Here is a 27,108-nt window from a genome sequence, read left to right on the forward strand (position 1 = left end):
TAGTAATCCGTGTTGTCTAAAATGCGTATAACGCGCGGGTCGCAGGAAAGGCAGCCTACCATGAAGTAAGCCATGTGTGCCAGAGTACCAACAAGCAAGAATTCGCTGTCGTCATCAGAAGGATCACTCTCTGATTAGCGGAAGCTGACTGGAAAGGCAATGACCATGTTGCAGTTGGTATTCCACTACTGCCCTCTGCTGCTCACAAAGCCTGGCCAACATGTGGAACGTGGAGTTCCACCGCGTGCTCACGTGGCACAACAGCCAGTGAGCTGGCAAGTTAAAGCGCTGCTGCAGCATTGAAAAACCGGCTGAAGCTGTAAATGACTTGTGGAAATGTGCACACACACGGCGCACCTTCACCCGTAGCTCAGGCAAATTGGGGTAGGTTTTGAGAAACCGCTGAACCACTACGTTTAAGACGTGGGCTAGGCATGGGATGTAATAAATATTGATGACCTATCCAAAAGATAGGTCATTAATATCAGATTGGTGGGGGTCTGACACCTGGGACTCCCACCGATCAGCTGTTAGAAGAGGCCGGTGCTCCATGAGTGCCGCAGCCTCTTCCTATGCCATGTGATGACAATGTACATCAGTCACATGGCCGAGTTGCAGCTCAGCCCCATTACCAAGCACAGCCACTATACTATGTATGGTGCTGTGCTTGGGAGAGATACTGAGAGCCGGCAGCTCCCCATAATAGCTGATAGGTGTGGGTGCCGAGACTTGGACCACCACTGATGTGATAATGATGACCTATCCTGAGGACAGATCATCATCATATATTACTGGATAACCCCTTTAAAAGGGTGGTCTCACTTTAGCAAATGGCATTTATCATGTAGCGAAAGTTAATACAAGGTACTTACTAATGTATTGTGATTGCCCATATTGCTTCCTCTGCAGGCTTGATTCATTTTTCATTCTCATTCTACACGGCTCATTTTCTGGGGTTATGACCACCCTGCAATACAGCAGTGATGGCCATGCTTTTACACTATGGGAAAAGGTGCCAGGCTCTCTGGTGTCTGGGACTGCAATAGTGCACATAGGCTGAGGCTTTATCCTATAATGTTCAAGCACGACCACTGCTACTGGATTAAAGGGTAGTCATAAGGGTAGTTGGATATAAACAGTGTTTAATGTGATGGAAAATTAAGTCAGAGTGGTGGAATGTAAGCCAGTTTTCCTTTACACCAGTTTTGATAAATTCCCCCTACTGAATTTGTGAGAGTAAGTGATGACAGTAGCCATATTTCGTTCTCAAACAGTGGAGGTGATCGGCACATGTAAATGCAACTTTTTACCTCCAGTGAGGAGCAGACAATTGTCAGAAAGGTATACTTCCTTGCTGATACTTGTCTGTTCATTGGCGCAGTGTAAATAAGCCTTAAGATATTTCAAATGAAATATTATTGCAATATCTGGTACATATATTAACTTTACATTACCCTCTGTGGCAGTACCCCTAATTGTGGCGCATCGCGTTAAAAACAGCTATTTCCTGGCTGCAGAAAGCATGTAAAGTGGTATAGAACACTGTGTCTTGCAGAAACACGCATAGGAAGTCTGCTGTGGTAGTGAAAAAATAATGTGAGTCAGTATGACATGCAGATGACAGGCATCGCTCTTAGAATCACTTCACACTACACTCATTTGGTCAATTATGGGGCCAAAACTGACTAAATAACTCATATATGAACTCAGCCTTACAGGTAAAAGTTAGCGCCAGGTATAAAGAATCATGCAGAGGCCCAAGATCCTACTATAGCATGAAAGACCACACTCCTTTTACACCGTCGTTAGCTGATTCCACATAGATGTCTACTAGTGATGATCGAGCACCAAAGTGCTCCGGCGCTCTGGCCAAACACATCAGGATGCTCGGGTGCAGGGCAGGCCAGCACCTCTAAGGCACCTCCAAGGCATATAGCGCCAGTTCGTGCCACGTGTCCAAGTTGGACACTCAGTAGTTGTAAGGCACTGAGGGATCACTGAGGATGCTGACACGGTCTACACCATCTTCCAAAACTTTTCCTTCCATGTGACACTAGGCCGCGCATCAGAGTGAGGGTGCTGGCGGGGTGTCATGTAACTGTCGCAGGCCTTGTAGAGTGTTGCCCTGCCTCTGTTGTAACTGCTGTGTGTTCCCCTTGTCGCCCCTCCTCGGTTGGCAAAGGAACTAGAGACTCTGCCACCAGCGTTTTCAGATGGAAATTTTTGGAGCAATTTTTCAAGGACCTTCTGGTATTGCACCGTTTTGCTCGTCCTCTACACCACAGGAATGAGAGATGAGAAGTTCTCTTTGTAGCGGGGGTCAAGAAGGGTGAACACCTAGTAATCCGTGTTGTCTAAAATGCGTATAACGCGCGGGTCGCAGGAAAGGCAGCCTACCATGAAGTAAGCCATGTGTGCCAGAGTACCAACAAGCAAGAATTCGCTGTCGTCATCAGAAGGATCACTCTCTGATTAGCGGAAGCTGACTGGAAAGGCAATGACCATGTTGCAGTTGGTATTCCACTACTGCCCTCTGCTGCTCACAAAGCCTGGCCAACATGTGGAACGTGGAGTTCCACCGCGTGCTCACGTGGCACAACAGCCAGTGAGCTGGCAAGTTAAAGCGCTGCTGCAGCATTGAAAAACCGGCTGAAGCTGTAAATGACTTGTGGAAATGTGCACACACACGGCGCACCTTCACCCGTAGCTCAGGCAAATTGGGGTAGGTTTTGAGAAACCGCTGAACCACTACGTTTAAGACGTGGGCTAGGCATGGGATGTGTGAGCTTGCCGAGCTCCAAAGCCGCCACCAAGTTACGTCCATTATCACACACAACCATGCCTGGTTGTAGGTTGAGTGGCAAGAGCTACAGCTCAGTCTGGTCTCTTATCCCCTGCAACAGCTCTGCGGCGGTGTGCTGTTTGTCCCCTAAGCATATCAGCTTCAGCACGACCTGTTGATGCATCCCCACTGCAGTGCTACACTGCTTCCAGCTATCGGCTGATGGCTGACTGGTGCTGCACACTGATAATTCGGAGGTGGAGGATGAGGCGGAGGAGGAGAAGTGGGGGTTGGAGCCACTAACGTAGGTGCTGGCGGAAACCCTGATGGAATTAGGGCCCGCAATCCTCGGTGCCATCCCAGGGTACGACTCGCTCCCGACCTCCACAATGTTCACCCAGTGTGCCATCAGGGAAATGTAGCTTCCCTGGCCAAATTCATTTGTTCGTGTGTCCGTGGTTAAGTGGACCTTCCCAGTAACTGCGTTGGTCAGGGCACGTGTGACGTTTTGGGACACATGTTGGTGTAAGGGGGACCCGGCACACCTCGAAAAATGGTGGCTGGGGACAGAATACCACAGGACGGCCACTGACATCAGGCTGCGGAATTCTTTAGTATCCACAAGCCTAAATTGCAACATTTCCAGGGCCAGTAATTTTGAAATGTGCGCATTTAGTGCTATGGCCTGTAGGTGGGTGGCTGGGTATTCGCGCTTGCATTCAAATGCCTGGGGTAATCATATTTGGACGCTGCGCTGGGACAGGGGAGTGGATGTGGTCGATGATGGTGCTTGCGAAGGTCCAGGTGCAGGGCGGGAGGCATCCTCGCCTGCACCTTCGACAGGCGATTGGCCAGCACGTACCATAGGGGAAGAGGAGGCAGTGGTGTGACTCGCAGACACAGATTGTGGACCCAGGCGTTCATCCCACTTATTACGGTGCTTGAAAACCATGTGGCAGATCATGCTGGTGGTGGTGAGGATGCTAGCGTTCACGCCCCGGCTCATTTTGGTGTGGCACAGGTTGCAAACTACTATTCTTTTGTTGTCAGCACTTTCCTCAAAAAAGCGTCATACTGCGGAACACCTACCCCTTGGCAAGGGAGATTTATGCAAGGGGGTGCTCCATGAAACAGTTGTGGGCCTGTTTGGTGTGGTCCACCTTCTCCCTTTTGCCACCCCACTGCCTCTTCCAGCCTGTTGCGGTGCTGCAGATCCTTCCCCCTCTGTACTGCTGTCCTCGCTCGGCCTTCCACCTTTTCAGGTTGAGTAAGTGACCTCATCGTCCACCACCTCCTCTTCCACTTCCTCACTCTGATCATCCTCTTGATTTGTTGACCTAACCACAACCTAAGTGATTGACAATTGTGTGTCATCCTCTTCATCAACCTCTTGAGACAGTAATTGTGGTTGACTAATTGGCAACTGTGTTTCATCATCATCCACCTCATTAAACACAAATTGCCATTCCTCACCGTCATGCAACTTTGGATGCTCAAGAGATTGGGAATCAGGGCACAAGATCTCGTGTCCCTCTTCAAGCGTGCTTGGCGAGAGGGCCAAATTAAGTATTGGCAATGAAAAGAGCTGATTGGAATTTCCGAGTGTGGGATCACTTGTTTGCCCAGACTCTCCATGGTGGGAGGAAGGAGGATCAGGGAGAGGATTCTGTTGACCAGACTCTTGGCTACTGAGACTGGACTTGTTGGAAGACAGGCTGGTGTTTAACCGACTGGAAGCATTATCTGCTGCAATCCAACCGACCACCTGGTCGCACTGGTCTGACTTCAAGAGTTTTGTCCTGCGACGCCCTGCAAACTGGGACATGAAGATAGGTATCGTGGATGATTGTTTTTCTTGTGCTCTGGCAGCAGGCACAGTTTTAACGCTCCCAGGGCCACGGCCTCTGCATGAACCATCAGCATCACGGCAAGTTTCCCATCCCTTACTGCTCGCCTTGCGCATATTAAATGTTTTATGCACGCTTGACACACAAGATGTGGCACATATGTCACAGTTCATAGCAAGCACAGTATATGGAAAAAGTATGTAAAAGCATAGAAAAAGGAAAATAGATTTCAGTTATATTCTCCAATCGCTGACCCTGACACACTGAAGGTATTGGACAGATGTCACTAGTCATTGCAGACACCCTCTATATGAAAATGATTTATAATGATGCAAAAAATATAGTATTTTTCAGTTATATTTCTCCATTCTCTGGCCCTGACACACAGAAGGTATTGGACAGATGTCACTAGTCACTGCAGACACCCTCTATATGAAAATTACTGAAAATTATGGAAACTATATATAATTTTAACTTATATTTCTCAAATATCTGGCCGTGACACGCAGAAGGTATTGGACAAATGTCACTAGTCACTGCAGACACCCTCTATATGAAAATTATTTAAAATGATGCAAAAAATATAGTAGTTTTCAGTTATATTTCTCCAATATCTGGCGCTGACACACAGAAGGTATTAGACAGATGTCACTGCAGACACCTTCTATATGAAAATTACTGTAAATAAAGGAAAAAAATTATTAATTTTAACTTATATTTCTCCAATCTCTGGCCCTGACACACAGAAGGTATTGGACAGATGTCACTAGTCACTGCAGACACCCTCTATATGAAAATTATTTAAAATTATGCAAAAAATATAGTAGTTTTCAGTTATATTTCTCCAATCTCTGGCTCTGACATACAGAAGGTATTGGACAGATGTCACTAGTCACTGCAGCCACCCTCTATATGAAAATTATTTAAAATTATGCAAAAAATATAGTAGTTTTCAGTTATATTTCTCCAATCTCTGGCTCTGACATACAGAAGGTATTGGACAGATGTCACTAGTCACTGCAGACACCCTCTATGTGAAAATTACTGAAAATGATGGAACAAATATATGAATTTTAACTTATATTTCTCCAATCTCTGGCCCTGACTCACAGAAGGTATTGGACAGATGTCACTAGTCACTGCAGACACCCTCTATATGAAAATTATTTAAAATGATGCGAAAAATATAGCAGTTTTCAGTTATATTTCTTCAATATCTGGCCCTGACACACAAAAGGTATTGGACAGATGTCACTAGTCACTGCAGCCACCCTCTATATGAAAATTATTTAAAATTATGCAAAAAATATAGTAGTTTTCAGTTATATTTCTCCAATCTCTGGCTCTGACATACAGAAGGTATTGGACAGATGTCACTAGTCACTGCAGACACCCTCTATATGAAATTACTGAAAATGATGGAAAAAATATATGAATTTTAACTTATATTTCTCCAATCTCTGGCCCTGACTCACAGAAGGTATTGGACAGATGTCACTAGTCACTGCAGACACCCTCTATATAAAAAGTATTGAAAATGCTGGGGGGGGGGGGGGGGATAGGACAGTAGCTATAAAATACTGCCAGCCTGCCACCACACACAATAGTCCTTAAAAGACTTTTGGGTCTTTGAAACATTTTTCTAGTGAATTGATTGCGATCAGACTCCCTACACTCTCTGTCCCTTCCGAAGCGCAGCTCTCCCTGACTACAAATGAGCCAAACATGCGTCATCGGGTGCTATATAGCACCAGATGACGTGTTCCGGCCAGCCAATCACTGTAATGCAAGTAGCCAACATGGCTACTGGCATTGCAGTGAGGGCAGTGACCGCATAGCAACCACGAATTGTGCGGGGAGGAGATTCGAGCATGGCGCTCGTGCACATGTGGTACTAGGCCGAGTACCGCCATGTGCCGAGCATAGCGAGCGGAACAGCAGTTCGGCCGAGCATGCTCGCTTAACACCAATGTCTACAGAACCTGTTCTATTAAACACCTATACAATTAGAGCCCCCCTGACAGAAATGAGAGGGTGTCAGCAGTAAGTTTGTTTTGACGTCACTGATTATTTTGCCCTTCCTCTGATCCATCAGAACAATAACCCCAAAAAAACTAATCCTGTCTGTTGAGCATACGCCTTCACTCGGTCAGCATTTGGTCAGTAATCCATCAGTATTGTTAAAGCCCAAAATAAACAGGAGTGGATCCAAAACAGAGATAACACGTGAATGGAATATTTGCATGTCTTCTGTGTTTTGTACCCACTCCTGCTTTTAGCTACCAAATCATAAGCCAATTCTGATGCAAAATTGGGACCATATCATACAGGCCTTACAGCTGCTACAAAGATAGGATCTAGTGTGCGTCTAATTTTTCCTTCCTTCTAACAGATCAGAAAAAGGGTCAAATAAATGATGATGTCAACCAGGCCAAAAAGGCTAAATAGTGGCCTAGTCATGGAGTGGGGAGGGTGGAAACAGCATGAGAAGTACACAGAGTGTCCCATTGACAGAGTGGTGAGGTAGAAGCAGCATGAGGAGACCACAGAGTGGCCCAATGACAAAGTGGTGATGTGGCAGCAGTATGAGGAGACGACAGAGTTGCCCAGTGATATAGTGTTGAAGTGGCAGCAGCATGAGGAGACCACAGAGTGGCCCAGTGACATAGTGGTGAGGTGGCAGCAGAGTGGTGATGTGGCAGCAGCATGAGGAGACTACAGAGTTGCCCAGTGACATAGTGTTGAAGTGGCAGCAGTATTAGGAGACCATAGAGTGGCCCAGTGACATAGTGGTGAGGTGGCAGCAGCATGTAGAGACCACAGAGTATTGTGGTGGCATCAGCATGAGGAGACCACAGAGTATTGGGGTGGCATCAGCATGAGGAGACCACAGAGTGGTGAGGTGGCAGCAGCATGAGGAGACCACAGAGTGGTCCAGTGACATAGTGGTGAGATGGCAGCAGCATGAGGAGAACACAGAAGGATGATGTGGCAGCAGCATAAGGAGACCACAGAGTAGTGAGGTGGCAGCAGCATGAGGAGACCACAGCGTGGCCCAGTGACATAGTGTTAAGGTGGCAGCAGCATGAGGAGACCACAGAGTGGCCCAATGACATAATGGGGAGTGGGGGACAATACCAGTACCAGCTGAAGATGGTGGGTGGCAGTAGGAGCACCTGGCAGCAGGTGTGGCATTAGTCGAGTGGCAGCATCAGAATATTAGCTGAAGCAGGTAGCCAGAAGAAATAGGTCTCTTTTGTCAAAGAGTAGGTGTGGCTCCATGGATGATCTAGCCTGATGCATCAGGCACTGATGTTTGAAAATCCTGGCTGATCCACGCCTGATCCAACAAGGTCAGTTTCTCCACATTTTGGGTGGACAGGCGAGTTCTCCTTGGGGTAACTATGGCCCCCACTGCACTAAACACCCGCTCTGATGCCACACTGTTGGCCGGGCAGGAAAGCTTGTCCAGGGTAAACTTGGCCACAAATTGACTTTGGCTGACCAGTAGTCCAAGGGATCTTTGATGTGGGCAGTGTGCACTCCAAGTATGCCACAACCTGCTGGTTAGGTTCTACTCTATGTCTAGCTGCTACTGCAGGTGAGTAGTTTCTTCAGTAGGTGGGTGAAGAAAGCTGCTCATCATCGACTCTAGACTTAGGCTGCTGCTGATGGAGCTGGTACTGCTCCTGCCCATACCCCCCTCCAGCAGCCATGGCAGTGGAACATATGCGCAGTCAGACCTGCGTGAGGATGCATATAGGCAAAAGCCAACTGACTACATAGGAATTCTCCATAGTATTTCAGTTTGTCCTCCCTCTCAGCAGGTGTAAAAAATGCCCCCATTTTGGACCCGTAGCGAGGGTCTAACATAGTACAAAACCAGTAGTCATCCCTCTGCCGAGTGTCAAAAAAATGTATTCTAAGGACAGCACCAGTGTCCAAAGTCTTTAAAAGCATCACGGTCACCAGCAGTAAGACTCTTTCCCGCTGTAAATGGTAGACATAGAAATAAAAATAAAACGTGACCAGCGTCTTCCTTTGTGCGAGATTTATTTCCAACCAACACAGCAGACAGGCAACAAAAGTTGCCTGTCTGCTGTGTTGGTTGGAAATAAATCTTGCACAAAGGAAGACACTGGTCACCCTCTGCCGAATGGTGATAATTCGGCTGTCACTAAGCAAGCAGTGGGTTGAACATAAGGTTTTAATAGGGACCTGTGAAAAACATTATGGATCTTCCAAGTCTGAGGAAGATCAAGACGGAAGGCAACGGGATTGATGACGGACAAGATCTTGTAAGGCCCAATAAACTTAGGACCCAACTTCTAGGAGGGAACCTTCAGTTTGATATTCTTTGTAGACAACCACACCAGATCACCCACATTCAGGTCCGGACCAGGCACACATCTCTTATCTGCCACCCGCTTATATCTCTCACTCATCCTCTTCAGATTAGCCTGAATCTTTTGCCAAATAGATGACAAAGACAAGGAAAATCTCTCCTCATCAGGTAAACCAGAAGAGCCCTCTCCAGATAATGTCCCAAACTGTGGATGAAACCCATATGCACCAAACTCCCAGGAGGACCAAGATCAGGAGCCTCTGCCTGGGCTGCCTGCACCTCTGCTTCCAAATCAGGATAAAGAGCAGAGACGACCACCCCTTCAGCCAAAATGGGACCCGGGTCTTCAAAGTTCCCCCCTCCCGGAAAACAACGTAACAGGGCATCCGCCTTCACATTTTTAACCCCAGGGCGGAACGTGACAACAAAATTAAACCTAGAAAAGAATAAAGACCATCTGGCCTGTCTCAGGTTCAGACGCTTAGCTGATTCCAAGTAGGCCAGATTCTTATGGTACGTAAACACGGTAATAGGGTGTCTGGCTCCCTCTAACCAATTGCGCCATTCCTCAAAAGCTTATTTGATGGCCAACAACTCCCTATCTCCCACATCGTAATTTCTCTCAGCAGAGGAGAGTTTCCTTGAGAAAAAGGCACATGGTCGCCATTTGGCAGAAGAGGGGTCCTGAGATAAGACTGCACCCACACCCATCTCAGAAGCGTCCACCTCAACAATAAAGGGTAGAGAGACATCAGGTTCTACCAAAATGGGAGCGGAAGCAAATCTCTCTTTGATACTAGAAAAGGCCTTACGCGCATCTACTGACCACGAGGAAAAATCTACCCCCTTTTTAGTCATATCAGTGAGTGGCTTAACAACATAGGAATAATTCAAAATGAACTTTCTGTAATAATTGGCAAAAGCCAAAAACCGCATCAGCGCCTTCTGGTTCTCAGGAAGCTCCCAATCAAGCACAGCGCGGACCTTCTCAGGGTCCATGTGAAAACCAGAAGCAGAGAGAAGAAAACCAAGAAATTGAATCTCCAACTGCAAACACACATTTTTCCAGTTTAGCGTACAATTTATTCTCCCGCAGAATAAGCAAGACCTGACGTAGGTGGTCCCTATGAGTCTTGAAATCAGGAGAAAAAAATCTAAATGTCATCTAGATACACCAGTACAAATTTCCCCATTAAATGATAAAAAATGCTGTTCACAAAATTTAGGAAGACGGCCGGAGCATTCATCAAACCAAAGGTCATAACCAAATTCTCGAAATGACCCTCAGGGGTATTGAAGGCCGTTTTCCATTCGTCCCCTTCCCTGACCCTGACTAGGTTGTATGCCCCTCTCAAATCCAACTTAGAAAAAATCAGAGGATCAGAGGAAGCGGATATGGGTCACGAATTGTGATACGGTTCAGCTCCCTGAAATCCAGACAAGGTCTTAAAGAACCATCTTTTTTCTTAACAAAAAAAAAAAAACAGCGGCAACAGGTGACTTGGAGGGTCGGATGTGACCCTTTCTCAAGCTCTCAGAGATATAAGTACGCATAGCGACTCTTTCAGGTTGGGAGAGATTGTACAAACGTGATTTTGGCAGCTTGGCGCCTGGGATGAGATTGATAGGGCAATCGTACTTCCTGTGAGGGGGCAACTCCTGGACACCACTCTCGGAAAACACATCCGAAAATTCAGAGAGAAAAGATGGTACAGTCTTGGTAGAAACCTCTGAAAGAGACGCCGTGAGGCAATTCTCTCTGCAAAACTCACTCCAACCATTTATTTGCCTTGCTTGCCAATCAATGGTGGGGTTATGTTTAGTGAGCCAGGGTAGCCCCAACACTAGAGGAGTAGGTAATCCGCTTAGGACGAAACATGACATATCCTCAACATGACCATCACCCACAGTCAAATGGATATTGTGAACTATGCCCTTTAACGATCTTTGAGAAAGTGGAGCGGAATCGATAGCAAAAACAGGTATATCCTTTTCCAAAGTGCATACCTGGAAACCATGCGTTATTGCAAACTGATTATCAATGAGATTTACAGCTGCTCCACTATCAACAAAAATCTTATAAACAATGTTCTTGCAGTCTAGCGCCACCCTGGCAGGCAGGAGAAAACGGGAACTACAAGCAAACGGCAAACCTTCAATTTCCACATCAACCTTGCCAATAGTAGTAAATGGAAAGTTTTTAGAGGGTTTTTTTCCTTTTATTACCCTCAGAAAACTTCATGAATCTCCTAGAGGGGCAAACATTAGCCAAATGATTTATACCCCCACAACAGAAACAAGCCCTCCTCTGAGAGCTGAATCTTCTACTATCAGAGGCAAGCAAACCCAGCTGCTCAGAGGGGATTGCGAGAGACTGAGACCCCTGCACACTGAATGAGACAGCCCCACTGTCCTTGGGCTGAATATGACAGGAAGGAGTAGTCTCCTCTCTCTCTCTAAGACGCCTGTCAATACGCACAGCTAGAGACAAGGCAGAGTCTAATGAGGCTGGTCTCTCATGAAAAGCAAATGCATCTTTCAATCCCTCCGAAAGACCATGGCAAAATTGACTTCGGAGTGCAGCATCGTTCCAACCGGTATCAGCCGTCCATCACCGAAATTCAGAACAGTATAACTCTGCGGACTGTTTACCCTGGCATAAAAGACGCAGTTTAGATTCAGCCAGAGCAATACGATCCGGGTCATCATATATCTGCCCCAGGGCTACAAAAAATTAATCCACCGATCGGAGGGGCCGTGCCCCCACCGGCAGCGAAAGGCCCAAGACTGAGCGTTATCCCTGAGCAGCGAGATGATGATCCCCACCTTCTGATCCTCATCACCAGAGGAATGGGAAAGTAGGCGAAAATGGAGTTTGCAAGCCTCTCTAAAGCGAACAAAATTCTCACTACCCCCGGAGAATACGTCCGGAAGCGAGATCTTAGGCTCGGAACAAACTCCATGAACGCAAGCAGAACCAGTCACCTGAAACTGAGACACAGTTTTACGGAGATCTGCTACCTCCAGTGAAAGACCTTGCATGCGGTCAATCAAGGCTGAGACCGGATCCATGCTTAAGATGGTTACGGCGGTTTCTAAAGTCACGGATGATGTTGCAGATAGCTGGAAGTTATGAATAAACATCCGACTGGCTTTATCCCAAACTAAGGAGCATGTAGATGAGCCCTATAAATCCCTAAGAGCTCTCCCTGACTGCTAAGCACATACAAGGGTCTTGAAGGTAGACGATTGTATGTCACCGTACCTAGACTGAGTGACACCTGAAAACCCTATAATAGTGAGGGGACACGACCAACGGCTCCCTGCTCTTAAGTCAGGGTCACCTAGATTCAAGCCAGCAAGGAAACACAATACAAGAAAAAGACTTATCTGAACAAGCAGCTACTGAAGCCTCCAGCAGACCACTCCAATCCAGGAAGTAGTATAAACCGCAAAGTGAGGCAGTATGGGAGGGAATATAAAGGAAGAGGATTAGACTAAATAGGTGACACCTGGGAGAAGGAGATGAGAAAGTGAAACCAAAACAAAGAACATCATGAAGGAGGTAGAGAAGGACGTCTGCCAGATCTTCTCACAAAGCTGCATACTGCATACTGCCACGGTGTGTCTGGGTCATCTGCCTCGTCTTCCTCATCACCCTGTAGCTCCTCCAGCTGCTCCTGATCCTCCTCTGCTTTCACCTGTGTAGACAAACCAGCCATTTCTCTACACATTGCTTGTGCTCCAATGTCCTCCTCCTCCTCTAGTTCAGCCCCCACAGGGCTCATGTGGCCGTGAGATGTAGTCACCACATCTCCTGTCCCCTGGCCAGCCAGATTTAGCAGCATCTGTTCTAGGACATGAATCAGTGGAATGACGTTGTTCATCCCATAGTCCTGGCGACTGACAAATAAAGTGGCTTCCTAAAAGGGCTCAAGCAAATGGCAGGTGTCAAGCGTGAGCTGCCACTGGCTAACATCGAAGTTGCACAGGGGGGTACCTCTATCCTCTTGTATCATCAAGAAATCGTTTATTGCCTTTCTCTGTTCATATAATCGGTCCAACATATGGAGAATGGAATTACAAAGGGTGGAAACATCCCATATCAGCCTATGTTGGGGGACGCCGTTCTGCTGCTGCAGCTCAAGGAGGGAGTGCTTCGCAGTGTACGAGTGGCTGAAGTGCATGCAAAGTTTTCTGGCCATTTTCATGATGTCTTGCAGATGGGGTGAAGACTTCAGAAACCGCTTTACAACCAGATTGACACAGCACCGACACCATGTTCTTCCCGTTGTCAGTCACCATGGTTCTGATTTTAAGTTGTCAAGGAGAAAGCCAGGATTCGATTTCTTGATAAACGACATGGAGCAGTCCCTCCCCTGTGTGACTCGGTTTGCCCAGGAAAACTAGATGCAGAACAGCGTGACACCGCCGTGTCCTGCACATGTGGTATGCTGGAGGGACACTGTGAATTGTTGCTGCAGTGGAGGCTGAGCACACGGTAGAGGATGAGGGGGCAGAGACGGACATTGTCGCAGGACCAACAGTGTGAGAACGTGGAGGCGGAAGCAGCGTCACCTGGCCAAGTTGCTGGTGTGGCTGGGCAGGAACCACATTTACCTAGTGGGCCATAAAGGACATTCATTGTCCTTAACCGTAGTTACAGCTCAACACATTGATGCTGCCATGCACTTTGGCAGACACCGACAGGCTTAAGGACTGGCCCACCTTCTGTTCTATATATACGTGTGCAGGGCTAGTACTGCCTTTTTCCCAAGAAATGGCTGCTTAGGTCTCTCTACCTCGGCTCGCCACAAGCCATCAGTTCTCTGAAAGGTGCAGAGTCCACCACTTGTGAAGGGAAGGACTGCAGAACCAGCAACTTGGCCAGTAGCACGTTCTGCTTCTGCACCGTTGGATGAGTGCATGCATACTGTTGTCTCTTGGCAATCGCTTTGGTGATTGATTGCTGACGGAATGACTGACGAGGAGTAGGAGGAGCAGGAGCATCAGGACCAGCAGATGATGGGAAGGACAGACAGCTCCCTTCGGCTGAGGTGGTGGAGCCTTGACTGCATAAAATTGGGTGCGTGCCACTGGGTGATGCAGCGGTTGCTGTGGCAGGCTGGACAACCACATCGGAGCCACAGTTCTTCCAGTCCACTTTATGGTGAAGGTGCATGTGTTGACGCAGGGCCATGGTACCAACATTGGCACCCTGGCCACGCTTCATCTTCTGCCCACAAATTCTGCAAATGGCCATGTTCACCATCTCTGACGGCCTAACCAAAAATGTCCACACCGCAGAGTGTGGGATTTTTCCGCGCTGACTGCCTGCTACCGCTGCTTCCGTGAACCCTTGCACCGCTACTTTCCATCAGGCTCCAGCAAAGCAGGTGGTCTAACCCGGGCACGTTTGGCTCCAGACCTCCCACTGCTGCCACCCTGCTGAATCAAAGCCACGCTACCACCCTGCTGGTTCAGCTGCTGCCTCACGCGCAAGCTGCCACCCTCTTCTCTTGATGATGATGATGATGATGAAGCCCCTTCATCACCCAGCTCCCAAGTGCGATCGGCTACATCATCATCATCCACTACTGTCTGCACGTCACTGTAGCTCGTCCTCACTGAAAAGTGGAGCTGAGCCTACGGCATGTAATATTTCTCGCGCTGAGGGAACTGAAAATGACAGATAAAGTTTGAGTACAGGTGGTGGCACAGGGCCTGCTCCCAGGCCATGCCAACTAAGTGTCGTGTCAGAGGAACCCACCAACTCTTGGCTGGGGGTGTCTGATGTCACTTGCGACGAAGTTGAAGACCAGGTCAACCATTCAAGCACCACTGGGTTGCTTGTCAAGACACAACCGCTAGATGACACCGGGAGTTTAGGCCTCTCGCTGCAAGTCCTGCTGCCACCCCCCCCCCCTTCTTCTGCTGCCTGCGACAGAAACATTCTGCCCACTGCCCATTCCCTTTTAAGGGCTTGTCACCTGTCTGTCTGACATACTATACAATAAAATAATACAATTTAAATGAAAAAAATACCCCCCCCTCCAAAAAAAAAGGTTGTAGTACAATGTAACTTCACCGCTAAACTGCAATTAAGGCTTTTTTTTTTTTTCTGATTAATAAACTCCCCCCCCCCAAAAAAAAAAAAGAACAATCACAATTCAGGACAGAATTGCCGCAGAGCAGCAATTAAGACGTATTCTTTTTCTTATTACTGCACCCCAAAAAAATGAAATATAGCAATCACAATACACTGCAGAACGGCTAATGGGACATACATATATTTCCTTTTAATACACCACGTATATGGCTGTAGTACAATGTAACTTCTCCGCTGAATGGCAATTATGATTATTTTTTTCTATTAATACACCCCAAAAATAGAAATATAACAATCACAATTCACAGCAGAACGGCTAATGGGACGTACGTATATTTCCTATTAATATAGCACGTAAATGGCTGTAGCACAATGTAACTTCTCAGCTGAACAGGATTTATGACATATATATTTTTTACTTTTTTTCCCCCTATTAATACACAAAAAAAATTAATATAACAATCACAATTCACCGCAGAACGGCTAATGGGACGTACGTATATTTCCTTTTAATACACCACATAAATGGCTGTAGTACAATGTAACTGCACTGCTGAACAGCAATTGTGACATATATTTTTTTCCTTTTTTTCCTATTAATATACCCCAAAAAAAGAAATATAACAATCACAATTCACTGCAGAACGGCTAATGGGACGTAGGTATATTTCCTTTTAATACCCCACGTAAATGGTTGTAGTACAATGTAACTTCACCACAGAAATGGCAATTAAGACGTATTCTTTTTCCTATTAATACACCCCAAAAAAAGAAATATAATAATCACAATTCACAGCAGAACAGCTAATGGGACGTACGTATCTATCCTATTAATAAACCCCGTTAATGGCTGTAGTACAATGTAACTTCACCGCTGAATGTCAATTATTACATATATTTTTTCCTTTTTTTCCCTAATAATACACCCCCCAAAAAATTAAAGCAATGTAAAATCAACGCAGAACGGCTAATAGGACGTACGTATCTTTCCTATTAATACATCCTGTAAATGGCTGTAGTACAATGTAACTTCACTGCAGAACGGCAATTATGACATATATTTTTTCCTTTTTTTTCTCCAAGGACTGTATCCAACCCCTTTCAAGTTAGATGATTGAATTTTTCAAAAATTGGATTCGCCATTTCTCCAAATTTTTGGGGAAAAATTCAGTTTGATCCGAATATATTTGCGGCAAATTTCATTTAAAAATTGCAATTTCTTGGCTGCAGAGAGCCTTTATAGTGGTGTAGAACACTGTGCCTTGCAGTGACACGCATAGGGAGTCTGCTTTGGTAGTGAAATAATACTGTGAGTCAGTATGACATGCAGAGGACAGGCATCGCTCCAAATATCACTGCACACTTGACTTATTTGGGCAGTCACGGGGCCAAAACTGACCAAATAACTCAAGTATGAACTCAGCCTTACAGGTCAATGTTAGCGCCAAGAAGATGCGCAGTCCTTTTACACAGTCGTCAGCTGATTCCGCATAGATGTCTACAGAATCGGTTCTTTTAAGTTTGTGTTGACATCACTAATTATTTTGCCCTTCCTCTAATCCATATGAACAATAACACCCAAAAAAAGGATCCTGTCTGTGGAGCATCCGCCTTCACTCGGTCAGCATTTGGTCAGTAATCAATCAGTATTACTAATGCCAAAAAAACAGGAGTGGATCCAAAACAAAGATGACTCGTGAACGGAATATTTGCATTTTGCATGTCTTCTATGTTTTGTACCCACTCCTGCTTTTGGCTACCAAATCATAAGTCAATTCTGATTGGACCATACAGGCCTTACAGCTGCTACACAGAGAGGATCCGTTGTGCTTCTCATTTTTCCTTCCTTCTGACAGATCAGAAGAAGGGTCAAATAAATGATGATGTCAGCCAGGCTGAAAGACAAAATAGTGGCTCAGTCAAGAAGTGGGGAGGGTGGGAACAGCATAAGAAGTAAACAGAGTGGCCCTATGACATAGTGGTGAGGTGTAAAAAGCATATGAAGGCCACATAGTGGCACAATGACAGTGTGGAGATGGCAGCAGCAGCATCAGGAGGCCACAGAGTGGCACAATGACAGAGTGTGGAGGTGGAAGCAGCATGAGGAGGCCACAGAGTGGCAAGGTGACAGTGTGGAGGTAGCAGCAGTATCAGGAGGCCACAGAGTGGCACAATAACCAAGTATGGAGGTCGAAGCAGCATGAGGAGTCCACAGAGTGGCAAAGTGACATAGTGTGGAGTTGGCAGCAACATCAGGAGACCACAGAGTGGCAAGGTGACAGTGTGGAGGTAGCAGCAGTATCAGGAGGCCACAGAGTGGCACAATGACCAAGTATGGAGGTCGAAGCAGCATGAGGAGTCCACAGAGTGGCAAAGTGAAATAGTGTGGAGGTCGAAGGAGCATCAGGAGACCACAGAGTGGCAAGGTGACATAGTGTGGAGGTGGCAGCAGCATCACGAGGCCACAGAGTGGCAAGGTGACATATTTTGGAGGTAGCAGCAGCATCAGGCAACCACAGAGTGGCAAGGTGACAGTGTGGAGTTGGCAGCAGTAGCATAAGGAGGCCACAGAGTGGCAAGGTGATATAGTGTTGAGGTACCATCAGGACACCACAGAGTGGCAAGGTGACATAGTATGGAGGTGGCAGCAGCATCAGGAGGCCACAGAGTGGCAAGGTAACATAGTATGAAGGTGGCAGCAGCATCAGGAGGCCACAGCGTGGCAAGGCAAATCGACATAGTGTGGAGGTGGGCAGTACCAGTACCAGCTGAAGATGGTGTGTGAAATAAGGAGAACTTGGCATCAGATTTGTGGCATCAGGTGGGTGGGAGCATTAGAATAGTAGCTGAGGCAGCTAGCCAGAAATAATCGGTCTCTTTTGTCAAAGTGCTGGTGTGGCACCATGGATGATCTAGTCTGATGCATCAGGCATTGGTGGGTGGAAATCCTGGCTGATCCATGCCTGATTCATCTTGACAAAGGTCATTCTCTCCACATTTAGGGTGGACAGGCGAGTTCTCCTTGGGGTAACTATGGCCCCGCCGCACAAAACACCCGCTCTGATGCCACACTACTGGCTAGGCAGGACTGCTTTTTTCAGGGAAAACTCGGCCAGTTGCAGCCACAAATCCAGTTTGGCTGTCCAGTAGTCCAGCGGATCTTCAATGCACTCCAAGTATGCCACCACCTGCTGGTTCCAGTTCTGCTCGATTTTCAGTTGTCGCGGAGAAAGCCAGGATTTGATTTCTTGCAGAAGGACACAGAGCAGTTCCTTCCCTGTGTGACTCCGTTCGCCCAGGCAAACCAGGTGCAGAACAGCATGAGAGTGATGAGAGGGGTCGCACATGGCTTGCATACAATACATGCCTCCAACATAATTCTTGGATCTCTACATGAAAATAATGTATTTGGTGTAAATCGCGAGGGGCATAGTTGGAGACATTGACTTCACAAGAGATACAGAGCGGCAGAGTTTGCTTTGAAATAAAAAATTTGACCACTACATCATTCGGCCCATACTGCAAAAGGAGGTGTACAGTCACCCATCAATTTCCCCCAAAAAAGCCTGTTTCACATAACAAATTTCACCACTACGTCATTCAGCCCATACCGCAAATGGTGGTGTACAATCAACCATAAATTTTCAGAAAAAAAGTCAGTGTCACATAAAGAATTTCACCACTAAGTAAGTCGGTCCATACCGCAAAAGGAGGTGTACAATCACCCACACATTTTCAGAAAAAAAGCCAGTGTCACATAAAGAATTTCACCACTAAGGGCTCTTTCACACTTGCGTTCTTTTCTTCCGGCATAGAGTTCCGTTGTCGGGGCTCTATGCCGGAAGAATCCTGATCGGTTTTATCCTAATGCATTCTGAATGGAGTGAAATCCGTTCAGGATGCATCAGGATGTCTTCAGTTCCAGAACGGAACGTTTTTTGGCCGGAGAAAATACCGCAGCATGCTGCGCTTTTTGCTCCGGCCAAAAATCCTGAAGACTTGCCGCAAGGCCGGATCTGGAATTAATGCCCATTGAAAGGCATTGATCCGGATGCGGCTTTAAGCTAAACGTTGTTTCGGCGCATTGCCGTATCCGACGTTTAGCTTTTTCTGAATGGTTACCATGGCTGCCGGGACGCTAAAGTCCAGGCAGCCATGGTAAAGTGTAGTGGGGAGCGGGGGAGCGGCATACTTACCGTCCGTGCGGCTCCCAGGGCGCTCCAGAGTGACGTCAGGGCGCCCTAACGCGCATAGATGACGTGATCGCATTGCATGTCATCCATGCGCATGGGGCGCTCTGACGTCATTCTGGAGCGCCCCGGGAGCCGCACGGGACTGTAAGTATACCGCTCCCCCGCTCCCCGCTCCTGCTATGGCAACCGGGACTTTAATAGCGTCCTGGCTGCCATAGTAACACTGAACGCATTTTAAAGACGGATCCATCTTCAAATGCTTTCAGTACACTTGCGTTTTTCCGGATGCGGCGTGTAATTCCGGCAAGTGGAGTACACGCCGGATCCGGGCAACGCAAGTGTGAAAGAGGCCTAAGTAAGTCGGTCCATACCACAAAAGGAGGTGTACAATCACCCATACATTTTCTGAAAAAAAGCCAGTGTCACATAAAGAATTTCACCGCAAAAAGGGCTTTACCACATATAACTGCATCGCTGAACAGCAAGTAGGTTCTTACTTTTTTCTACTTTTACACTACACAAGGCTTTTCAACATATAACGCTGAACGACGAATATATTTTTCTTTTGCCTACGGAGTCCTTTTGTTATGGCTTAGCACAGGAAGCAAGAATGTTATGCACAATTCTGATGGAACTCCTGATTTTAAGAAACTGGACTTGGACTCCAAACAAGAGGCTCTCCTGTCATGTCTTGTGTGCTGTGGAGATCAAATGCAGACAGAGTAGATAAAAACACATGAATGTTTTCAATTTACTGAAGCTGCTTGATTTAATTGTGAAAAGATGGTAAAGGCAAAGTCTGCTGGTGTGCTGTTATCAGCGTCTTCATTATGTTTACTGCAGGACCCACGATGACGTAATTCAGTCCTTACAGCAAAAGGAGGTCTACAATCACCCATCAATTTTCCCCCCAAAAATAATTTTTCACATAAAAAATTTCTACACTATGTAATTCGGTCCATAAAGCAAAAGGAGGTCTACATTCACACATCAATTTTCCCAAAAAAGCCGGTTTCACATAAAAAAAATTCACTAATGAAAGGATAATGGAATTTGGTTCATACAGAACAAAGTCTGCAATCACCCATCAATTTTCCCCAAAAAAGCCTGTTTCACATAAAGAATTTTATCACTGAGTAATTCAGTCCATACCGCAAAAAGGGCTTCACCACAAATAACTGCACCGCTGAACAGCAAATAGGCTACTATTTTTTTCCACTTCTACACAACACAAGTCTTTTCAACATATTAGTGCAACGCTGAACGGCGAATGTATTTTTCTTTTGCCACTAATACACGACAGACAGGGCTTTAGAATATATAACTGCACCGCTGAACAGCAATTAGGCCCTAATTTTTTTCTACTTTGACACAACACATAAGGCTTTTCAACAGATAAGTGCAATGCTGGACGGCGAATATATTTTTATTTCACCACTAATACATGGCAAACAGGGCTGTAGAATATATAACTGCACCGCTGAACGGCAATTAGGCCATAATTTTTATCTACTTTTACACAACACCAAAAGGCTTTTCAGCAAATAACTGCAATGCTGGACGGCAAATATATTTTTATTTCGCCACTAATACACGGCAAACAGGGCTATAGAATATATCACTGCACCGCTGAACGACAATTAGACCCTCATTTTTTTCTACTTTTACACAACACCAAAGGCTTTTCAACAGATAAGTACAACGCTGGACAGCAAATATATTTTTATTTCGCCACTAATAACCGGCAAAAAGGGCTTAACAAATAACTGCACCGCACAAGGGCAAATAAGACCTACTGTAGAAATATTTCCTTGTAATAAACCTGATTAATGGCTGCATCAAACAGCACTTGCACCCCTATAACAAGAAAGGCTTGCTGGAATGACAGAGCTGTATAATGGCAATTTGGATCCACAGTCTGTCAGTGCACCAAGGTGTAATAGGATTGTTCCTATTACCCAGTCAACCTCCCCTACTGAACCCTGTTCTACACAAATGCTGTGGAACGATTAGTTTTTTCACCACAATCAAGTCTTTCCCATCACTGTCCCTAGCGCCTGCAGACGTCTCTCCCTGCACTAAGTACACTGGAAAATGGCAGAATCTAAGATGGCTGCCACTATTTATAGGGCTGTGACATCACAGGGCTTGCTGGCTGCTGATTGGCTTCATGCATGGCATTATGGGTGATCCCACCTTCCCAGAGTTCCTTTCTCCATGTCCTCACACGTGCAGCAGCCATTTTAGGAAAAAATTTGATTTGTTACCACGAAGCGCGAGGAAATTCGCCTTCACTGCCTTGAATTTTTCCTGAAATTTGGTATGAATTCCACTTCGTCAGCTTCGATTCGCTCATTTCTACTCTTTAACACCAAGACAAGATTACTAATGTCTAAGTGGCAGCAACATATATGGCTCTGGGTAAAAACATACTAGTCGGAGGTAACAAATAGCCTGCACCGTCGGATTTTCTTGTCAAAGTATGGTTCACCATTTATCCTTTTTTGGTGTCAGGTGTCTTCTTTTCTGTCTTCTGACCTGTCAAATGGTGGCCGCCATATTGAGAGATTCATCCAAGTCAAATAGCAAATTTGGATACCTCTAAAATCTGAAATTTTGGGAACTTTATTGAGACAAATTTGATTAGTTTAGAATCAATTTGCTCATCTGTACTCACTATCAGTTAGTACCTTTTCTGGCAACTCATAAATTCCTACTTCTTACAACACTATTGATGATGGCTGCTCAGGTACATGCTGAGTGTTCTCCTGCCAGTAAAGTAGTTATTGATTCTGTCATTGACATTGTGAACTAGTCATCACTAGTCTTGAAGTGAATGTCCACCCATGAATATGATTTTTAAAAATCTAAATAGATACAACATTTTATGCTATTTATTATGTTCATTTTTAAATAAAGCTCCATTTTCCTGATACAGATTTCTAAACCACCTCTATAGACATAGCATTAAATGATAAAATGCCAGCTGCAGCCACTACTGGGGGGAACGTAGGACCTTATGTATACTGTATATATTGAAGTCAATAATAAAACAGTATACAGTAATACTCCCTCTAGTGGTGACTGCAGCAGACAGGATGTTATCATCTTACTCCTATAAAGATAAATTAAGAAATTAATCAGCGCCTATAAAATGACATGGTCCTAAAAGATGAAGATGGACATTAAGATGTCTACATTCAAGATGCTATATAAAGCTGGATACACAAAAAAGCTGTAGAGCTTGTTATTTGTTGTCTGTTCTGATGTCAGTTTGATGAGAAGCTGTGTGAAGATACTTTTTAATAAGCTTCACTCGTAATACTGAAAAAAAGATCTCTCCCTCAATGAAATGAGGGTCTGTCTATATCAATAATGGATGAGCCCATATTTTCTGGCTGGTGTCCTCTGCTAAAATGGGCATTTATGGCTGATTTACTGTAATGATGGCTTTGCCTCAGGAAATGAGACCAACAATGTGTATCAAAGATGTCTCCAAGCATTTATTTCATCCATAAATGCACCTTCATGACAGCATGAGTACAAAGAAACCACTGAAATGCCGTGTACAGGTCACATCATCTCATAAATGGAAATACAGAGCAGAAAATAGGTTTTTTCGCCTCTTTCATAGGGGGTCTGTAACTTAACGTAACATATTATTCAAGCAAACTATGTATTAAATGAAGCTCCCTGCTGCTGCTATACCTAATCATCTAATTATCCTTCCTTTAAGTATTACAAATTCTACTGTTTTCATTTCTACTGTGGAATCTCATCTTCTATGGTGTTTGGATTTAATTCAGACCTGCACTGGTCTCTAAGTGACCTTTTGTCAAGTTGTATAATATCTGGTTTTTCAATCATCAAATTAGAGAATAAATGAATGCAAAAAATCTGTGCCATGTTAATAGTGGCTTTCAACGACCCTTATAGACATAATTCAGGGCCACTCATCTCTCCAAAAATTCTGCAGTATCCTTGTCAGGGATCTGATCCAACAGTGATAATTGTATTTATGATTTTTTTTCTTTCTTCTAGAAAAAAAGCAAGGTTCATTATCACATAGCAGTTGTGATTAATTTCTTGGGACATTCTATATCCTTGTGTGCTCTACTGATGGCATTCACGCTCTTCTTAAGATTGAGGTAAGCATAAGGATAGGACCATCATGAGATGTATTTATAAATTACATTGGCCGATAACAATGGATGGTACTTAATGGCCTATATTAGTGATCTCCAAACTGTGGATCCCCAGCTATAATGAAACTTCAACTCCTAATATGCTCTAACAGGCATAAAATGACAAAAAGACCAATGCCAAAACTGAAAAATGTATTACATGCAGAAGGGTGTTTAAAAAAAAAAGCATCACTCACCCATTGAAAGTCCTACTGTTCCGGTGCTGCACTCCCCTCCCCACTATTTCTGGTCCCCTTCATACTATAAGTGATGATTTATCTTTCCTATTTACATGATCACTGCAGGCGATCACTGGCTTCAGTGGGGACGTATGCAAAAACTGTACATGACCACAGTGACGATTGCAAAAGTGTGATGAATAGCAGTGCTGCTCAATCCAAGGGCACCAGAGAATCGTGGCAGTTTATTGTAGCAAGAACAATGCATTTTAGGGCCAAACAGGCCTATTTGTCAAGTTCAATGCAATACAAATGGTTAGACAGACAACAATTTTGGCGCCCAAAGTAGTAGGAAAGGAATGTCAGGCTTGATGGACTGTTAGCCTACTATCTTAAAAATTAACAAATTTAAATGATATGACCAGATAGGTCATTCTGGAATAGTGTAAAGGTGTGTGATGCTTTATTTATTTTTATTTTTTAAAGACCCTTCTTCCTATAAATAATTTTTTATTTTTGTCCGACAACCCCTTTAAATGAGGTGCTCATTACGACAATCCTACTCCGTTTGCCTTATTAGAGTATATTTTCTTCATAGGGAGAAAAGCACAACCAAGGCAGTCTTCGGGGGATAGGGAAAGTAATGCTGGCTGTGTACAGTATCTGTGTAAAAAGAAGAGGATACCCAAGGTAGTCTTTGTAGAGGGAAGTAGAGGGAAATCACTTACTCTTCAGAATCAATGTTTGTCTGCATAAAGAGGCGGAGATCCCCGACAGGGGCTGAAGGAGCGGAAATCAGTACAGGAATGCAGCTATGATACATGGGAGCTAGTGAAGACAGCAGCAAAGTTTCAATTTCTCTACTTCTAGACACATTACTTTACATTCCCCATATGTCTACTTCATGTTTGGATCATTTTGGGAATGATATTTTATTTTTTGGGGATGTTACAAGGCTTAGAAGTTTAGAAGCAAATCTTGAAATTTTTCAGAAATTTTCAAAAACCCAATTTTTAGGGACCAGTACAGGTCTGAAGTCACTTTGCGAGGCTTACATAATAGAAACCACCCAAAAATGACTCCATTCTAGAAACTACACCCCTCAAGGTATTCAAAACTGATTTTACAAACGTCGTTAACCCTTTAGGTGTTGCACAAGAGTTATTGGCAAATGGGGATGAAATTTGAGAATTTCATTTTTCTGCCAAATTTAACATTTTAACCCATTTTTTCCACTAACAAAGCAAGGGTTAACAGCCAAACAAGACTGTATCTTTATTGCTCTGACTCTGCCGTTTACAGAAACACCCCATATGTGGTCGTACACTACTGTACGGCCACACAGTAGGGCATAGAGGGAAAGGTGCGCCATATGGTTTTAGAAGGCAGATTTTGCTGGACTGGATTATTTACACCATGTCCCATTTGAAGCCCCCTGATGCACCCCTAGAGTAGAAACACTCTAAAAGTGACCCCATCTAAGAAACTACACCCCTCAAGGTATTCAAAACTCATTTGTACAAATGTCGTTAACCCTTTAGGTGTTGCACAAGAGTTATTGGCAAATGGGGATGAAATTTGAGAATTTAATTTTTTTGCCAAATGTTCAATTGTAACCCATTTTTTCCACTAACAAAGCAAGGGTTAACAGCCAGGAGCGTGTCATGGCCATACTGTAAAGTGGGGTCTGGTAGAGGACGTCCCCACTCCAGTAATGCCTGACACTAGGTTTCATAACCAGGCCCATATGCAGCACGAGGCCCCAAAATTTCCTCATCTCGGCTGCACTGACAGGCGTCCAGCCACCGGGCCTAGCTAAAAAGGAGCCCGGGTGTTAAGCAACGAACTGATGGGCGTACAGGTTTGTCTGCTCTACCATCAGATTTACCAGTGAGTCACTGAAAAATGACAAAAAAAAGTCATATTCAGTGTAGCCCACTGTGGAAATCTGGATTCCTGATTGGCCTACAAAAGGAATCGCGGGCTCATATCGCTCTGGGGTACACCAGACAAGTTCACCGGCAGGGTGCTCCGGTGGATTTAACTGGTGGGCCGGAAAACTAGTATGAGCCCCAGAGCGGCTCGTACTAGGGTGGGCCACAGGGTCCCTAACATGGCGGTCCCCTTGCTCCGCCTGGCGGCGTCCCTGCCGCCTTGGGGGCTCATCATCATTGCTAGATGATGAGGAGGATGCGGATGACAACAGGAAAGTGGGGTCATCCTCGACCTCACTGGGACTCTTGGAGTCGGAGGCAAGCTGGGCGTATGCCTCCTTGGCTGAGAACGTCCAGCGGGCCATAGGGGAGTGTGTGTCTGCGTGTGTATGTGCGTGTGTGTAAATCTTTATTTGGTGTGCGTGTGTGTGGGGGCACGGGTGTTCGCAAACTCACCCTAAAACTAACAGAAAAAAAAAAGACTAACTAAAAAAAAGGGCAAAAAATTAGATTTTTTTTTTCAAAACTGCTGATCAACCGTCCGAAGTTGATCAGTGGTGGGGTGTGCGATGCACTAACAGTGGTCGGACACTAAGAGTGCCAGCCACAGTCAGCATACACAAGAAAAATAAAAAATCCTGCACCCCAAAAAAGTTGGGGGGGGGGCAGGGGGGGCAAGCGGCAGCACCCCTGGGGGGTCTAGGGTCACACAGCTGTGCTGTGGACCCCAGACACCCTACTTAGGGTGATGCAATAAAACTTTTTCAAACTAACTTTCCCTTTATTTTCCCTGCCTAGCCCAACCTTTCCCTATACTTTCCCTAAGTACCTGCTAAACAGATGGGTGGTGCTGGGGCACAGATCGGGTCTTGGTGGGCACAGATGGGGTGATGCTGGCACAGATCGACGACGTGCAGGCAGCGCTCCTCTCTCCTCCGGCTCCGGGACACAAAAGGAGGAGGAGAGGAGCGCTGGCAACATTTGAATCTCCCGCCGGCCCGCCCTCCAATTAATCAAAGGCGATCCTGAGAGGTGATGTCACCATCACCTCTCAGGATCGCAGGATGGTCATTGGTGGGGTAAAATCACACCACCGATCACCATCCTGTTCCGGGTTATCGGGTCCTCAGAGACCCGAATAACCCGGAAACGCAGAAAACCGCAGGTCTGAATTGACCTGCGGTTTTCTGCGATCACCGACATGGGGGTGGTCACAGGATCCCCCGGCGCATTTAGCCTAGGTGCCTGCTCAATGATTTGAGCAGGCACCGGGTTCCGATCACCGCCGGGCGGCGGTGATCGGAACCATACATGACGTACCGGTACAACATGACGTACCGGTACGTCATGTGTCCTGAAGAGGTTAAACAACATACAGATGTAACAATCATTTTTCATTGTCAAAGGTGTGCAGCATACGGGTAGGCTACCCGACACTGCTAGATTTGAGTGTGTAGTTCCCTTTAAGCCAGTCAGGCCGGTTACCGGCAATCCTTATCACAGCCAGCAGAGGGAGCCCCCAGTTCAGTATAAAT

At 45.6% G+C, this 27,108-nt stretch overlaps 1 protein-coding gene across 1 annotated transcript in view; it reads left to right on the forward strand.

Annotated features, from left to right (window-relative positions):
* Positions 1 to 27,108, forward strand: part of LOC122942056 (corticotropin-releasing factor receptor 1) — a 220,984-nt gene that overhangs the window by 153,322 nt on the left and 40,554 nt on the right. The window contains exon 4 of the mRNA XM_044299551.1: positions 23,318 to 23,424. Coding sequence (XP_044155486.1) covers positions 23,318 to 23,424 — 107 coding nt within the window. The remainder of the gene's footprint in view (positions 1 to 23,317; positions 23,425 to 27,108) is intronic.

This window comes from Bufo gargarizans, chromosome 6 (assembly GCF_014858855.1).
Source record: "Bufo gargarizans isolate SCDJY-AF-19 chromosome 6, ASM1485885v1, whole genome shotgun sequence".
Taxonomy (NCBI): domain Eukaryota; kingdom Metazoa; phylum Chordata; class Amphibia; order Anura; family Bufonidae; genus Bufo; species Bufo gargarizans.